Here is a 19,536-nt window from a genome sequence, read left to right on the forward strand (position 1 = left end):
AAACTAAACTAAAGACTCTCACTGATCTAAATTAACCTTAAGGGCCTGTCCAACTTATGCGATTTTTTTCGGGACTTGCCGGCACCCGTCATAGTCGCATCAGGTCGCTGAAAATTTTCAAAATGTTGAAAATCCAGCGGTGACCAGAAAAAGGTATGACTCGTTGGGCAACTACTCAAGCCCAAACAGGTGTCACCCCACGACATGTCACCACATGTTCACACTCTTTGTGCAAGCCTATTAATTATAGCCAATTGCTTTTGCGGAAAATGCATGCACAAGGAGCTTAACAATTTGATATTCTAAACGATGTTATGCAAGAGAAATGGAAAAGTGCAAAACTTGAATGTACACTTTTTTAATTTTTTTCCAATGGGAAATCATTGATTGAAAATATACTGATAAAGTGACAAGTTTCACAGTGTTAACTAATTTCCCAGTCCCAGTATGCAAGGCTTGTATTCTGTTGAAAATAAGACAATGTAGATTGTTCAATTCTAGAACTACACTTGAAGCAACAGATCAATAAATGTACCCAGATGTTCATGATAAAATTATGAAAATCAGATACGACTCTAAATGATTAAATTACCTGCAAACATTTTTAACAACTGCAAATTGTTTTTTTTTATGGAAACACAAGATATAATGTTTTGCCATTGAAGTTCAATATCACAGAAGGGATTCAATTTGTTCCTAAAATCTGTGCCAATGTGTTGCAGGTTCCAGGTAAAACTAATTCAGCTCTCTTTTCAAATCCTTGAATCTTCAGATATTTAAAAATTGATTACCCTTCTTGCTTACTTCCCAAACAAGAGAAATACTTATTCCATAATTTATAATGTATAAATCATGTTTTGAATCTTCTTGCTGCAGTGTAAATTGCCTCAGCATCTCAAATCCCTCCTCTAAAGTGTTGTGTTGCATGCTGGCATTAACCAAATTAATCTAAACTCTCTGCTTTCTTCAATATCAGTATATTTTTGTAATGAGTAGGAAGGAGCAGCAGATGCTGGTTTATACCGAAGATGGACTCAAAATGCTGGAGTAATTCACTGGGTCAGGCAACATCTCTGGAGAAAAGGAACATATGATGTTTCGGGTACAAATGTCACCCATGCCTTTTCTCTGGAGATGCTGCCTGACCTGCTGAGTTACTCAAGCATTTTACGTCTATTTTTGTAAAATCCGCCTAAAACAGCGAGCAATACAGTGGTATATTTAATGTTTTGTAAAAATCAGAGATCATTTATGATGTAATGCATTATAGACTGTGCTACTACCTTACATATCATTTTGTTAGCCATGCACTTCAGCATCTTATCTTAAATATAAACTTCAATTTCTAATATTTCTAATGAATGACCTCATATTTACATATGCGTAGGAAAGAACTGCAGATGCTGAACCAAAGATAGACACAAAATGCTGGAGTAACTCAGCGGGACAGGCAACATCTCTGGATAGAAGGAATAAGTGATGTTTTGGGTCGAGACCCTTGCTCAGACTGATGTTTTGGGTCGAGACACTTCTTCGACCCGAAACGTCACCTGTTCCTTCTAACCAGAGATGCTGCTTGTCCCACAGAGTTACTGCAGCATTTTGAGTCATATTTATATATATATTACGTTGCACCTTCATCCCATTCTGTTAAGCTGCCCAAGTTGCCCTGTAGACTGTACACAGTTCTTGTTGTTTTGCAGCTTCCTTGTCGTTAGTATATTTTTACTTGTTGTGCCCTCAATAGCACAAGAAATACAGCAATGAACAACAGCATACACCGTTTGACGTTTTTTGCTAAATTTAATTAATGTCCTTATTTTCCTTCAATGAGCTTATATTTCACCTGATAACATGATTTCATTTTCCAAGATGCCTGTGTAAAACCTTGGGTCTGAATATTTCAAAGATTTTCCTAATCTCCTGCTATAATCTGAATGGCAGTGGTGCTGCAGGTAGTGCAGCAGTCTCACCGTTCCAGCCAACACAATTTCCCTGTGGAGTTTGTACATTTTTCCTGTGTCCTCTGATTTCCTCCCACATCCCAAAGGCCTGTTAATTATGAGTTTAAATGACCACTGTAATTTGCCCCTAGTGTGTGGGTTTGCAGGAAAATCATGGTCATGAGTGAGAGAATGGGTAGGGAATGGGATTGATAAGGTACACAGAGATCAGATGGGATGAATGGCTTTCTTCTATACTGGAAGGGAATGTGAAATATATGGCCTACATGCCATTTCTAGACCACATTGGTGCTCTTAATGAGCACAAAGCTCATCAATGGGATATGGTTAATGTTTCTTCTTCTAATACTGCATCAATACGTAGTTTGAGAATTTTGTCCAAACCATATGATATTAACCAAAATTAAAATGCAGCACTCACATGGAAGCTGTGATGTGCTCACTGCACAAAATGATGTTAGTGTTTTCTTGCTCTCTTCCAAATGTGAAAGCAAAAGGTACACTTGGATAAATATCTAAAGAGCCATCATCAGCAAAGGAATGAACAAAGAACTGGTCCCAATGGGATGTAAATTTCTACAATTAGGTTAAACATTGGTGCCTACACTCGAGACAAAATTAAAGGAATGAGTTTGAAGGAACAGTTCAGGCAAAAATATAATGAAGCTATGAAAGATGATATGAATCCACACTTAAGTCACTGAATCTCTGAATGAGGAGAGAGGGACCCAAAAACAAACAAATAAAGAATCATATGTGATAAGAATGAATGAATCAATAACCCTGTTTATTTTGATTCATTTAACTTCAATCTTAGGATTCATCCGTTGTCTTCCCTTTATCTTCCATTAGGGCTACTGACTTAAATGTTTAATTAGATAGAGCTGTAATAGTCAGCCAATTTTAATCCTTTACATTTAATTTCACGGGGCAAATCAAAAGAGACCATTCACAATTAACTTGGACAGGATGGAGCAATTCGACATATAAAACTTGTTGATCACTTGCCAACGAAACATACACCAATTAGTACCGACACTCCCATCCAAACCAAATCAGGAATTTAATCCTTGTTTATATAAACAGGGCACTGAAGTTGGCGTCTCTTTTTATTACAGATTTGGAAACAAATATATTTTTGTCACAATCATGAACAAAGCAGATTTCAAAGGAGATGGGCCAATTGCTGCTAATTGGGACTAGATTAGATGGGGTAGTCTTGGTTGACATGGACAGTAGGGCCAAAGGGTCTTTTTTCCATGCAGTATGACTATAATTTTTAAGCAATGTAATTTAAACTTTGCGCTCCACAGAAATTGAACCACAATATTCCTGAGCTTCTGCAAACAAATATAGTATTTCATTTAAAAATCTAACCCCAGACATTAAGATATTTGTGGTAAGAAGCAAAATTATTTCAGGGCATCATTTATTTTAAGTAAGCAACAGCCTTTTACAGCAGTGTTAAAATCTCTTGCTCTTTCTATATTTGGTGACTTCAATTAATTTATTGTTTATGGCATAGAGAAAACAATCTTAAAAAAAATGCTTGAATGTATAGGTCTTAAAATCATGCCTGTGGACTCAGCCTTGAACCTGACCTGATAACATTTACTGAAGCCTCATTGAACCCAACAAGCAAATTACTTGTCGTGCAGCATGAGGTGCAAATTGTAAAAAATAATATTGCCTCTAAACTCTCAAATGCTCCATAATAAACAGTTTAATTTCTGATCCACTGGCCTATATTTCACTGAAATCACAAGGAAAGCTCCTGTAATCAAAATAAATTGGAATCAACCTAACACAAGCAACACAGATTACATTGAGATATTGAAAAAATGCACTCACTGTTAAGAATATTTTTTTATCAGAATAAAATATAGTCTGGAATTGAAATTGATATACACAGATCAGCTAAACTAATTTATAATGAATCAATTGTCTAGATTTATTGCAACTCATAATTTAGTTTTCGTTGAACTCGTGGAAAAGTAATGTGGTGTAACTATTGTGTTACTAATTCATTAGCATTTGTTATGTTTTAAGATACCTGACCAATTTGTCTATGATCATGTGATGAATTGTTGCCACATGTGCTGCAATGTACAATTGTAGAGATAGGTAGTTCATTTTAGAAAATTGTTAGGATTTTTCCACATTATGATCTTTATATCTTATCTCTTGAAAGCATATTTTGGGTTTTTCACTATTTTTTCTAAGTATATTATATTTAACTTCTGGAGAAATTCTTATGAAATCTTCAGTGCTTACGGAGTTATAAATATAAGAATTAAAATCAGGTTTAGATCATTCAGTCCAAGCCAGCAATATTCAGTTCATGTCTGTGGATCCTTTGACTTCAACTCCACTTTCCTTCACTCTGCTTATGTCTCATAATTGACAGAAATAAATCACAACATCCTAGGTGGTTAATTGAACCATAATTCTGTGTTGGTCTGGATAAGAGCATGAAATAAACACAACCACCTTTCTCTTGTTGTATTTGATATGTTCTCACAGAACTCACAGCAATATCATCACATCTTATTTGCTGTTGCATTTATCTTAATCGACAAAATCTGCACCCTCAAAAGTTTAATTTCTTGCATAAAACTGATTTAATTTTTTAAAAGGATGCAAAGTACTGGAGTAATTCAATGGGTCAGGCAGCATCTCGGGAGAACGGATATTTTGTTTGGGAATTTGGGATACGTTTGATATTTTGTGCATTGAGTTTGGATTTTGAGACCAGAGTCCAGGATATTTTGGTCTTTATTCTGATGTGTTGACCTAATTATGAAAGGGAGAATTTTTAAGTAAAAGGAAGATCCATCTCTAACAAATGATGGGAAGAAAAGGGAAATCTTTTAGCAGAGTTTATGTGTTGTTGTTGGCAATAATGATTTCTAATTTGTAAACAAATTGAAGCCAAGGCTCCAGAAAAAATAACATGAGCTTTTTCTACATAGTCCTTAACTGTTCAGAATATCCATTACTATTTTTTTCCATATCGCATCTCCATCCACACTGTGGCCTAACATCGAGAAGCTGGCGGCCTCTGCTGGAGACTGAATTTGGGAGCTCCAACTGCGGGAACATGCGGACTTTAACATCGTGGAGCTCGCGGTTTCTGGTAAGGGACCGACTTCAGGTGCTCCAGGGAACCGATCGCCCCGACACGGAAGCTTTGAACACTGGCTGCGGGAGCTTCGATCGCCCCGACTGCGGTTGGTTCGTCTGCCCCGACCGCGGGAGAATAAAGAGGAAGAAGTTTAGATTTTATTGCCTTCCATCACAGTGGGGAAACTGGAGAATCCACTGTGATGGATGTTTATGTTAACTTTTAAGTAGTTGTGTGTCTTGTTGCTTATTTAAGTGTGGCTGTATGGTAATTCGAGTTTCACTGTACCTTAATTGTGACAATAAATTGACCTTTCAACCTTTGAACTTCTCATCAACTGCTGAAAAATTAATTCAAACATATCAACCATACCGTCTGATCACTTTTTTTTTTGGCAAAGTTCTTTGGCTTGAAACATTAACTCTTTATCACTTTCCAGTGCTATTGTCTATCCTGCTGTGTTTTCAGCCTTCTTTTTGTTTTTTCTATGCGATCACAAAATGGTACTTGCTTTTTTTTTCAATTGTTACGATTCCAATTATTTTAATTGTACTGGGCAAGATCCAATACTTTAATCAGTCATATCAGTCATCAGCACTTCAGGTTCATTCAGAAAAAAATAACTTGTTTTCAAGGAAAATAAAGTATTCATTGACCAAGTCATTAATTGTGCAATATTTGCATGCACTATGCAATTGCATCTTAATTGATAAACTAATTATAAAAGTAATCAGCATATCTATGCATGCGTAGCCTGGTACAGTTAATCATATTATACACTAATGCATATGGAAGACCGTGTCAAGTTCCCACTCCTGTGAAAATTAATCAGACTGCCCCTACCTCAATTGCTGCTGGGGAGTCTATCGGTGAAATAAGCCATGCATTCCTAATCACAGCTGCATTCTTCTTTTAGTTGCAAGTGGGAAGAGAAAGCATTTCAATCTTTGTTCCATGTCTAATGATGCAGTTAGACAAACAATGTTGCAGTAACTCAATGGGATAGGCAGCATCTCTGGAGAGAAAGAATGGGTGACGTTTCGGGTCGAGAGCATTGTTCAGACTGATGTCAGGAGAGGGGGCGGGGCAAAGATAGAATGTAGTCTGTGACAGTAAGACTAGTGGGAGAACAGGAAAGGAGGAGGGGATGGAGAGAGAAAGAAAGTGCTATCTGAAGTTAGAGAAGTCAATGCCCATACCACTGGGGTATAAACTACCCAAGCAACATATGAGGTGCTGTTCCTCCAATTTGCGCTGGGTCTCACTCTGACAATGGAGGAGGCCCAGGACAGAAAGGTCAGATTGGTAATGGAAGGGGGACTTGAAGTGGGCGATCAACGGGAGATCAGTTATGTTAAGACGGACTGAGCGGAGGTGTTCAGCGAAACGATCGCCGAGTCTGCGCTTGGTCTCGCTGATGTAGAGAAGTTGACAACTGAAACAGCGGTAGATGAGGATGAAGGACGTGCAAGTGAACCTCTGCCTCACCCGGAAAGACTGTTTGGGTCCTTGGATGGAGTCGAGGGGGGAGGTAAAGTGACAGGCGTTGCATCTCCTGTGGTTACAGGGGAAAGTACCTGGAGAGGGAGTGGTTTGGGTGGGAAGGGAGTTTCAGAGGGAACGGTCTCAGCGGAAAGCAGAAAGGGGTGGAGATGGAAAGATGTGGCCAGTAGTGGGATCCCATTGGAGGTGGTGAAAATGTTGGAGGATTATATGCTTTATGCAACGGCTGATGGGGTGGAAAGTGAGGAAAAGGGGGACTGTGTCCTTGTTACGAATGAGGGGAGGGGGAGCAAGAGCGGAGCTGCAAGATATCGAGGAGACCCTAGTGAGAGCCTTGTCTACAATGGAAGAGGGGAATCCCCGTTTCCTAAAGAACGAGGACATCTCCAATGCCCTGGTATGGAACACCGCATCCTGGGCACAGATGCGGCGTAGATGGAGAAATTGGGAGTAGGCGAGTCATTACAGGAAGCAGGGTGGGAAGAAGTGTAGTTAAGATAGCTATGGGTGTCAGTAGGTTTGTAGTAAATATCGGTCAATAGTCTGTTTTCTGTGATGGATACAATGAGATCTAGAAACGGTAGGGAGATGACGGAGATGATCCAAGTGAATTTGAGTACAGGATGGAATTAGTGATGAAGTTGATGAAGTAAGTGAGTTCTACATGGGTGCAGGGGGTAGCACCAATGCAATCGTCAATGTAATGGAGGTAGAGTTCGGGGATAGGGCCAGTGTATGCCTGGAACAGGGATTGTTCGACGTGCTGCATCTGATGTTGTAGTAATGTCCATCAAGCTATCACAGACATGCAGTACCCTCTACTGTTAACTATTTTTTTACGCTACTCAACAAATGGTTGTAACCTATCCCCAATATTGAAGTGGCAGCCCCTCAAAAAACTTTTTTAGTGAAATATGTCATCCACCAATTTTCCACAAGCTATCCCTGAAAAGAGTTTGCAGCACAATTTCCTGATCAGCAGACTGTTGGTCTCAGGACTATCCTGATTGACTCCTCATTTGGAGACATGGAGCTCCAAGGAGAAAAGCAGTGAATTATGTTGTTTAATTTACTTTTATTTTAATTACTTTTAACTTTATGTAATTTGCCCCATTGAAAACTTATCATCTGACTTTGTTCCTAACAAGATATCTATGTGTAATTTTGTAGAAATCATGTTGCATATCTTGTATTTAACAGTTAGGAAGTCATGATGCAGCTTAATAGAACTTTGGTTAGCCCACATTTGGAATATTGTGTGCAGTTCAGGTTGTCACAGGAGGATGCAGAGGCTTAGGAAAGACTGCAGAGGTGGTTTACCAAGAATGATGCCTGGATTTGGATATATTAATTACTGGGAGGGGTTGGGTAGATGTGTTGTTTTCTCTGGAATACTGGAGGCTGTGGGCAGCCTGTTAGAATATAAGATTATGTGAGGAATTGATAGGTTAGACAGTCTGAATCTATTTCTTAAAGATTGAAATTTCAAATCCATTAAGCAGTCTTTTTTGTTTTTTGTTTTACACAGAAGTTGTTGAGGGCTTGGAACACATTACTAGAGGTTGAGGCAGATATGAATAGGGATTTAAGAGACTGCCAGGTATACATATGGATATGCAGCGAATGGAGGGATCTGATTTATGTGCAGGCAGATTAGATTTGTTCTTGACTTCATGTTTGGCACAGGCATTGTTGGCTATGCCTATACAGTACAGCATTGTTTCTCTGCTGCACATTATATGTTCAATGTTCTATTATCTATTTGCACATATAAAAATAACATTCTTGCTGCACTGTGTCTTTTTTGTGATTGTTCATGTACAAGTGGAATTCTGGGATATTTTATCATTGGGATATTTATGACAAATTAAATGTCTTATACTCTGTGCCAAGGAATGTCTAAGGTCTCAGAATCAAATGCTACTGTTGTAACCCTATTCCCAGTGAGTGCAGTAAATTGAACGGTGAGAAACTGCTGAATATAACAAGGGTTTCAGAGGTTTATCTTGGATAAATGGTACATTGTATCAACGCATTATATATTTTCCCATCTATTGATTCCTACTGATAAGCTCTGAGGATAAATTTTCTTTGAAGCAATCTATCATTGAAAACATTATATGGGTTTATAAAATATGAAAGCACATGAGGATAAATATTTGCACTTCATCTGGTTGTGATCTTGACATCTGATTCTATACACACATGTATCGTTATAATAAAATAGGCAGCCATGGTGAATCAAAAACAGATTGTCGAATGCAAAATCTAAACTGCAATGGGAGATGTGCTGAGTATAAATGCTAAACCAAATGTTAGATCAATAAATATTTCTCATCTCCCATGGAGATTAAAGCAAAAAGATTGTTTGAACCTTTATCTGAAAGCAATAGACAAACTAAAAGATAGATAACAGAAGGAAATTCAGGTTAAAAACTGACAAGATAGATGATGGCTATATTATTTAACCTTCACCTTTTCAGTTTATGGGATACCAAATTATATGGCTTGATAATTATTCATTGACATGGCATACCATGACTCCCTAAAGAATTTGACAGTTGTCTGTGTTAATATTTCAATTTGAAACATCAATACCGAAAATTGGAGCCACTTGTAGCACACAATCTAAGGCTTCTCAGTTCACCAGATGGATTATATGATAACCATGGGTAATATCAGGGATGGAAGGTTCTTCGCTCTAGTCAACACCTCGTGGTGCTCGGACCTGGAATATCTAACAGGAAAGTGCTGTCCCAATGATTTGCTGTGATTCCTTGGGTATGCAAAACAAAGAATATCACTCTTGACTTGTCACATGTGACAATAAGGTATCATTCATCATTCAGAGAAGGTATAGGTTGAGGGTGGGAGTGGGAACATTTAAAGGAGATTTTCAAGGCAAGGGTGATAGGTGCATGGAATGCAGTGCCAGCGGAGGTGGTAGAATGTTTAGATATGATGTTTCAGTAACATTAAGTCTGAACAGGCAGGGAATAGTTGGAGACATATGTAAGCAGGAGATTTGCTTAGATTGATAACATGGTCAGCACAAATGTGGTAGGTTGTAAAACCTGTTCTTATGTTGTACATTTCCATTTTCTTCATGTTCACTTCATGCAGTGCTCTATGCTCTTAATTTATGCAGCAGCCACTTTTGTGGCACCTTGAGAAATGACTTATGGATATCAAAATATACTACATCTACTGTTCCCCTCTAGCAACCCTCTCAATCACAAAATTGCCAAACACGTTTTACCTTCCATTAAACCATGATGACTAGGTTTGCTTACATTTATTTTTTTCTAAATGAATAGATTTTCATCTTTGATTATTGACTCTAATATCTTGCCAGCCATAGATGTGAATCTAACTGCTGTACAGAATCCTGTCTCCCTCCTTTTTTGAACAAGGGAAACATGGTGGCAGGTTTCCATTCTTCTGGAATCTCCTGGAATTTAGAGAGTTTTGAAAAAAAATTCAACCAAGGAGTCCACAATCTCTGTAGACTGTTTAAAAACATTAGACACTAATGATAACGATCTTACACTTTTGTGCCTGGTCCTGGATGAGCTCATGTTTTACAGTTCAGTTTAGTTTTACAATACAATACAATACAATACGGTTTATTTGTCACATTACACATAAAGTGCAAGTGAAATGAATATGTCAGCAGTGGTACAATTATAAAGAACACACACAAAAACATAATAAAAATTTAACATAAACATCCACCACAGCATTCATCACTGTGATGGAAGGCACACAATTTGGCCAGTCCCCCTCCATTTTCCCCCATGGTCGGGACCTCAACCCTCCGCAGCCGTTGCTGCGGGCGTCCAGATGGTAAAAGGACAAGGTACAAGTCCAGGTAAGTCCAGAGTCGGCTCTTCCCCACCGGAGACCGCGGCTTTAAGTTGGTGTAGGCCGCAGGCCGGCGGTCGAAGATTTAAAGTTTAAAGTTCCCGCCGCGCCGCAGCCAGAAGCACCGCAGACCGCAGGGCCGGTGGTCGAAGCTCCCCTCCACGGGTGATGGTAAGTCGCCACTGCGCCTGCGGTAGAAGTTGGCCGCGGGCCGGCAGTGATGGTTTTTTCTTCCCCCGGGTCTCCCACGAGGGATCCCAGGCTGTAGACGCCGCGCCAGCTGGAGCTGTGCAGACCGCGGCTTCAGGCTGCCGGCTGCCCCGGGACAGCGAAACGGAGCGCTACCCTCCGGCGAGCCCCAGCGAGGGCTCGCCCGCTCCATGCAGAGAGTCCACGCTGCGCCCGCCGCTGAAGCCCTGGGCGCGTCTCCAGGAAAGGCCGCGCCGATCCTTGCTGTTAGGCCACGGGGGAGGCGACCTGGAAAAAGTCGCCTCTCCATGGAGGAGGCGGCCAAAACGGTTTCTCCCTCACCCCCCAACACCACCCCCACACAAAACACACAAAGAAACATTAAAAACATCCTTTAAAACATACAAAAAAAAAAAAAAAGTTGAAAAAACTAACGCGCTGCTGACAGGGCTGCCGCCATTGCAGCGCCCCCACCGATACACGTTGTCACATTGTCACATGTACCGAGGGACAGTGAAAAGCTTTTTGTTGCGTCAGTCAGCAGAAAGACAATACATGATTACAATCAATTCATTTACAGTGTATAGATACATGACAAGGGAATAACATTTAGTGCACGGTAAAGCCATCAAAGTCTGGTAAAGGATAGTCCGAGGGACATCAAAGAGGTAGACAGTAGTTTGGCACTGCTCTCTGGTTGTGGTAGGATGATTCAGATGCCTTGGTAGGGTCCAGTCATAACATTGAAATCAATCCGCCGTTCCACTGCTTGGTGGGATTCATGGCACAGTGCCCTCTCTCCTATCAGCTTTCCCTCAGATGCATGAACCCATTTATGCATAATGCTCTTTAAGTTCGGACTCATTGGTCAGCATGACAATGATGTGGCATTTGTAGGAAGGGCTCCTGGCCACGTACCAGTAAATATGCAGGAGTCAAGGTGAGAATCAATCTAAAGGGGCTGTCCCACTTGGGTGACCTAATTGGCAAGTTCAGAAGAGTTTGAAAAAATGACATGTTGAAGACCTCATTCGACTATGTAGAAGACCTCCTTCAACCTCCTTCGATTATGTTGAAAACCAGATTAGACTAGCTATGACTAGCTACGACTAACTTCGGGAAAATTAGACACCGAATAGTGGAGAGTGAAGACGACCTCCTTCGATCTCCTTCGACCTCCCTTCGACTCCCTTTGACTATGATGAAGACTATCTATGACTACCTTCGACTACCCTCGATTACCTACGACTAACATGCCGACCTACTACGACTAAATCTACGAGTAAAAAAAGTATCAATTTTTTCCATGGCGACCTTTTTTTACTCGCGGGCATTTTTTAACATATTGAAAAAAATGCTGCGACCTAGCTGAGGCCTCGAGTACGCGGAGACCACTCTCAAGCATGAAGGAGAGTTACGAAGACCTCCTACGACCTCATGTCGACCATGCTGCGAGTATGAGTCGAGGGCAAACTCGCCAGAACTCGCGGATTAGGTCGCCCAACTGGGGCAGGCCCTTAACTTAAAACAGTTAAGTTAAACTAGTCAAATTCAGAGTTCAGGATGGAGCCAGATTTTAGGAGGTTAGCCGAGTTAATTAAAATATTGAATTGTATGGGATTATAAGAGACTATATGGACAAATGTGAATATTGTGTAAATAGGAACAAGTTTTAAATACTGGGCAGAAATTAAATACATAGCAAAATAAATTGCAATTTTGTTAGAGCTTTTTTTAAGTTGTTAATTGATATGGTCAGTTACCAGAGAGAGCAGTTATTAAATTATATCAAAATCAGAAGATAGACAGAAAAAGCTGGAGGAACTCAGCAGGTCAGACAGCATCTCTGGAGAAAAGGAATAGGCGACGTTTTGGGTCAGACTGAAGAACGGCCTCGACCCGAAACGTCACCTATTCTGTTTCTCCAAAGATGCTGTCTGACCCGCTGAGTTACTCCAGTTTTTTCTGTCTATCTTCAGTTTAAATCAGTATCTGCAGTTCCTTCCTACATATATCACTTTTTATTCAAATTAAAATTGTTACAATCAATGAAAGTCATGCTTACTGTACAACGTATCAACTAGAAAATAGACACAAAATGCTGGAGTGAAGCCTAAAGAAGGACCCATTTCTTCTATCCAGAGATTCTGCCTGTCCCACTGAGTTACTCCAGCATTTTGTGTCCATCTTCAGTGTAAACCAGCATCTGCAGTCCCTTCCTTTATGGGACGACAGATGGCACAATGGGCTAAGTGTTCGGCTGGCAACCGGAAGGTAGCCGGTTCGAATCCCGCTTGGAGTGCATACTGTCGTTGTGTCCTTGGGCAAGACACTTCACCCACATTTGCCTGTGTGTGAATGTGTGTGAATGTGTGTGAGTGATTGGTGGTGGTCGGAGGGGCCGTAGGCGCAGATTGGCAGCCACGCTTCCGTCAGTCTGCCCCAGGGCAGCTGTGGCTACAGAAGTAGCTTACCACCACCGAGTGTGACTGAGGAGTGAATGAATAATGCGATGTAAAGCGCCTTGAGTATTAGAAAGGCGCTATATAAATCCCATCCATTATTATTATTATTTCCTACACAAATCAACTAGAATCCCGAGTCAAATTTGCCTTACTGATGCATAAACTGGTGTTTCAAGCCTGGAGGCAGTTCAGGGGTTGATTATTATCCTCAGTATCTGATTCTTATCCTCACTGTCGAGGGATATTTAACATATTGAAAGTATTCTTTGTGCAAGTTGCTGTTCAGTGAGCAAGAGGAACAGTTGGAGAAACAGCTGCGGAGGAGATTACTGTTTGTTAGCACTAAGCATGCTGTTAAAATAGCATCAGCAAGTTTCCACTTTTTAATAGAATTTAATTTCATTCAAGTCAATTGACATAGAATGAATTTCTAGCACTAGCTTTTTCATCTTTAAAAGGTAGCCTCAAATACATATATGATTTGAAATTTACTAGCAAGGTACATTACGAACTAAACTATCGATGAAATCAATGAGCAGGCTCATATGTCCAATTTTGGGCAGAGGTCACAGAATATTTCCACAGAGAAATTATAAACTCCACATACTGTTTCAAGCAAATATGATTTAAAAAAAAGGACTTCAGATGCGCATGGAACAAGATCTGTGCAACTGAAATTACAAGCAGGGGTCAAGATAAGTGACCATTCATCCTGTCTGCAAAAATTGGTATCAGGATCCTGTTATGCAAACAGGAGGCACAAAAGACTGCAGATACTGAAATCAATATTACACAATGTTTGTTCTCAGCTGCCTATGAATACACTGTAGGACACATTATCATGCATTTTTCTGTAGTTGATACCAAATTAAACCTAGTGACCTAACATCCACAATAGTGGGAGAGTCTAGAAATAGAGGTCATAGCCTCAGAATTAAAGGAAGGAGATGAGGAGAGTGGTGAATCTGTGGAATTATTTGCCACAGAAGGCTGTGGAGGCCGTCAGTGGATATTTTTAAGGCAGAGATAGATAGATTCTTGATTAGTATGGGTGTCAGATGTTTATGGGTTTAGAGGGAGAGATAGATTAACCATGATTGAATAGCGAAGTAGACTTGATGGGCTGAATGGCCTAATTATACTCCTTTATGACCTTATTACCTTATTTAGGGTGATAAATGTTATGTTACCTTAACATTTAAGGTAAATAAATAAATACCTTATTTATTTAGGTAAATAAAATATGCCACTTCTGTCAGGAGATGAGAATATCCTGTTGATGACTGGCAAATGGGAGGCAAAATGATTCCTTTATTGGGGAGGAATAGAAAAGCCTTAGAATAAGTTCAGAAATAGTTATGATTCTCTAATGGGGAGCTGGGAATGGCTGAACTTGTCTCTCTGAATGAGCAAAGGTAGATTGGGCAACTCTCATCATATAAACATGCTGTACAATTATCAAAATGTTCAATAGGAATATTTCTGTCAGCTGTTTTTCTTTGGGGAAAATTGATGCTGTTAAATTGAATTTCATGTTTATTAATATTTGGTGATGTAGGTTTGATTTAATAATGAACCATCTCATGAAATTACTTTTCAAAACGTGAAGTTGCTTTCATTTAACATTTGCCATATCATAGACACTCACTGCAGGAACACCAATATTGATTCTGACAAGGTGATGGCTGATTTTCTTTTTAAGATTACCTATTAGTAAGAAACACATTCTAAGGTAGGTTTAAGTGCTGAAAGTACTCACTGTGGAGGCTGTGTGAAATATTGATGATTCTTTCTTCAGAAAATCCATTCAGTGGTGTCATCCTGGCACATTTCAGCTCAGCATGAATGGACATTTCCTCTGCTGTGATCCAGCAGACAAGTTCCTCATCGTAAATAAAATCCAATGCAATGATTCCATTAGTATTGATGAAATTCTGGATAGGAATATTTGATCCATCCAGTCTCGTCACCTCGATACTTTTAATGTTGGCAATCAAAAGAACAGGTGGTGAATCAATAGGTTCTGAAAAATATTAATTTGAATATTTTCAGTTTAATTAAAAAAATAAAATTATTTTACAATAACCCAACAAACAGAAAACCTTTCAATTAGGGCAGATCACAATTAAGATAATATAACGGGAACTTTGTGACCACTTTGATAATGTGGCTTAAAACAGATCAGTACCATTTATCTTCCATTGTATAAAAAAAAATCTGTACATTGGATATCAACCTTAAATATTCACTGGTGATCATTTAACTGCCTCAATGACTGAGAATAGCAAGCACTGTTGTGTCATCTCCTATCTGGATAAAAGATGTTTTAAAAGTTTATTTTTGGCAACCTGCTGTGTTTTTAAACTATTTTTTATGAATGCATTCATGATAACATATGTTTTTTAATTAAATGGCTCAACCAAATATGAAATAATTATTATTTAACACAGGATAGATTTTGGCAACCATTTTTTTTGCAGAAACACCAATAAAGCTCTCTGTTTCAGTTATGTATATATGGGACTACATTTTAATCCTGAGACCATCGCTATAGGAAAACAGCAGCAAGATTTCTCCGAGGGCTGGTTTTCTCGGGGTGGTCGGGGAAGGGGGGGGGGGAGATAAACACGATGTGGGCACTACCTCGTAAAGGTCTTCAGACAGCCTTGATATGTCGCAAAGGTTTTATGATTACACTTCCGGAGGCAACGTAATATAAACGATACAGCACAATTCTAGAACAACAGAAATATCTGCAGGTGTGTAATAAGGAACTGCAGATGCTGGTTTGCGCCGAAGATAGACACAAAATGCTGGAGTAATTCAGCGGGACAGGCAACATCTCGGGAGAGAAGTAATGGGTAACATTTCGTGTCGAGATCTTTCTGAAGAAGGATCTGCAGGAAATTGAGAGGACATGTTGAGAAAATTGTTAAGAAACCATCTGGGATCAGTCAACAGAAATTGATTGTGTAACGGGATGAGAGCCATAATAATCCTTTTATAAAACACTGGTCCACCCACAACTGGTGTTTTGTGCCAATTTCTGGATGCCATATTAGAGGGAAGATGAAGCCATGCCTTCAGCCCACATGTCTGTGCCAACCATCTACTTACACTACCCCTTCTGGGTCAAAACAATGGTTTGGCAATTCAAAGGCTCGTCCAGATGTTACTTGGCTTTTGTGAGATGTAAATGGTTTAGTAAGTGTGCTGAAGACTTTTACTGAGATGATTCCGAGAATGAAAGGCTTAATTTATGGACCGGAGTAGCTCTTTGGCCAAGAATAGATGTCAGGAATCTGGTGAATATATTTAAAGATATGAAGGGTTTAGAAATGTTCTTATTGACAGAGACAAAAATTAAAGTATGACAAAACGACCTGGAATACACAAGTAAGGGTAATCATGGATGTGCATTCAATTACAGTGTACCCCAGGAAGCTGGTTAAACAGTTCAAAGGAAAAAGTGAATGTAGGATTATGAAGTGTTGGAGTAAATCAAATGCTCTGCATAAAGCTTGCAGAGATTTGAAGGGTCAAATCACCCCTTTTCATATTATTACTATTCTATGAATCTGTGTTTCACCAAGTGTGAAAAAATTCAGGAAATCAGATGGAAAACTGAAACCTGCCCTCAACAAACTATGAATGTTAGATTTTAATATAAAGGAACTGTAGATGCTAGTTTATACTGAAGATAGACAAACAATGCTGCAGTAACATAGAAGGTCAGGCAGCATCTCTGGAAAAAAGAGAGATGCTGCCTGACCTGCTGAGTTACTCCAGTATTCTGTGTCTCTTACGAACGTTAGACATCAGTCTACGAGAAGCACTTGGAAAATTTGCATTGCAAAAGGAAGTCCTTGAAAATTCCAAGTAGTAATGAAACTAGATATCTAAACACTTTCATCTCCTGGAAATTCGTGATGTGCCGAAAATGCTAACATTTCCTATTCTTTTATTTCAAAATAGATAATAATCAATGTTCAGCATTTTTACGTACAATTAAAAAATGTTTCATTCCAACAAGAAAAATCAGGTTTTCAAATATTCCAAACATACTAAATCATTTGGTTGACTTCCATCAATACCAGATCAATAAATGAAGCACTGCACAGTACCAGTGCAATATACCTCTGCCGAGGGAAAATATGGGAGGATCATTAAATTCCCTCTGATGTAGAAATTACTGAATTATAGATAGCCTCACGAATTCTAATAGCCTTTGTTAAAAATATAAACCTGCAACTCTGTTAATCAGCTCTCAAATGTTGATAACCACCAAATAGAAGATGTCAGGAATCTAATTTGGAATGTTTAGACGCGCCAGGACGATGGAATCAATCCTAATATATTAGTGATAATTCAGATGGATTTGAACAATGCTCCCTCTTCCCCTCTGAAACAACATTAGATGCAAATTAACAAGAAAAATCTGTTGACCTTTACAGTTTGAGTTGGGAAAACAGAGATAAACACCAGTTTCTGCACACCTACAGATTTTTTTTAGCTGGAGGATTTATGATCCTTCACATATGCCTGTGCTGGTTGGTCTCATTATGGTTTGGGATCATTAAAGATGAATGCACCTTTTGTTTGTGCCAAGTTGGCATGTATACTCGAGAGAGATTAAATAAATATATTGTTTTTATCAAGGGACGTGGTGGATTCAATGTGGAATGTATCAATGCCTTTTTTATGTTTTACTTTTTAAGAAGAGCAATATATCAAGTTACATCTGAGCACTTTGTCGTGTTACATTATGCAATGTCACTTTATTGAGGCAAAGATCTCAAATATTACATGCTGTTGGCTATCAGAATAAAATTGAGAAAGCTCTATTGGTATGCCAAGTCACAACTTGCATATACATCTTCTCAAGTAGTTTCTCGGGATTGAAGATAATTGCTTGCACTTCAGTTTTGTGGATTCTGAAGTAACTGAGATAACTCTCTTGAAAAAAAAAGAGGTAAATGCCTGCATCCACTTTTCCTGCCCCTGCAGCAACAGGAAGCAGACATCGGCCATGACCCTGATTCCATGGGCAATCAAGATTACAGTGAACTTTGAGAAGACCACTAATCTCAGCAAGGACAAAACATACAATTTGGGCATTTGCCCCATAAATAATTTAAGGTAATAAGGTTAGTAAATCCTATTTGTTCTGCGAGTTCATAAAAAACTGTGAGGTTCAATAGCTCATTGCGAATGAATTTAAATAAATGACAATAAAACTCTCTTGACTCTTGGCTTGATTTGATATGTTACTAGACCAGGTGGGACCTGTTGAGTCACGTCCCCCCAACACCCGGGGGGGGGGGGGCGGCTGCACACGGGAGGGCTGGCCCCCAAACTGGGTGTCGGCGCTCACCCCGGAGACAGGCGCCTCCCCCCTGAGCCAATCATCCCCATCACCCTTTCCCCCAACGTAACCCCGTTCGCCCAACGCAATATTCCTCCACTCGCCCATAAGCCCCAACTGCGCAGGTGCAGCTCATTTCCCCTCATCCCCCATAACTTCCTCCCCCTCCTCTTCACTCTCCCTCTTCTCTCCGCTCACCTCCTCCACTCCCTCCTTCACTTCTCCCTCTCTCTCCTTTCTCCTACCCTCAGTCACTCCCTACCCCCAGTCACTCTGTCCCACCCTCCATAACCCCTCTCTCCTCCCTACCTCCCTGACCCATAGGGCCCTGTTTCCCCAACGCAATATTCCACCACTCACCCATTTCCCCAACACAACCCTTTTCCACCACTCACCCGTTCCCCCAACGCAACTCGTTCCCCCAATGCTATCAATACTTTCCACGTGGGGGAGGGGTGCAGTCGGCGCTTCTCGGAGCCAATTAATGGACTTGACTTTTGCGTCGGCACCAGCGCTCTCTTGACCCAATCAATCCTTCCCACGTGGAGGGGGGGGGGGAGCATTTTCCGTTTCCTGGAGCCAATGAATTGACTCGACTTTTGAGTTGGCAACGGCGCTCATCCTTCCCACATGGGGGGGCAGTCGGTGCTTTCCGGAACCAATGAATAGACTTGATTTTTGAGTCAGTGCTCCCTTGAGCCAATCAATCCTTCCCATGAGGGGGGAGGGCAAAAATCTCATTCTCTGCTTACTCCCCTTGATGCTGATTCCTTTGTCTCTCTGTCACCTATTCCTCCCTCTCCTTTCCCCTATCCTCATTCACTCCCTCCCTCACCTCTCCCCTTTCGCACTCACCCATTAAAGACAATGTTTAAATAACATTTATTCTCCTCCCATCCCCCATTTCGTCAACTCTTATAGCTTCTGTATTGACAGCAGAGATCACACTGTGATGTCATTTTCGGTTTTGGAATGTTCACTCCAGCGTGTGCCTGAGATCCCATTGTGATGTCATTTTCAGTTTTCAGAATCTTCACGGTGAAAATGAGATCCCATTGTGAT

At 40.0% G+C, this 19,536-nt stretch overlaps 1 protein-coding gene across 1 annotated transcript in view; it reads right to left on the bottom strand.

Moving 5' to 3' along the window:
* Positions 1–19,536, bottom strand: part of lrp1b (LDL receptor related protein 1B) — a 1,292,371-nt gene that overhangs the window by 947,676 nt on the left and 325,159 nt on the right. The window contains exon 6 of the mRNA XM_033023505.1: positions 14,869–15,132. Coding sequence (XP_032879396.1) covers positions 14,869–15,132 — 264 coding nt within the window. The remainder of the gene's footprint in view (positions 1–14,868; positions 15,133–19,536) is intronic.

Source organism: Amblyraja radiata, chromosome 7 (assembly GCF_010909765.2).
Source record: "Amblyraja radiata isolate CabotCenter1 chromosome 7, sAmbRad1.1.pri, whole genome shotgun sequence".
NCBI classification, from domain to species: domain Eukaryota; kingdom Metazoa; phylum Chordata; class Chondrichthyes; order Rajiformes; family Rajidae; genus Amblyraja; species Amblyraja radiata.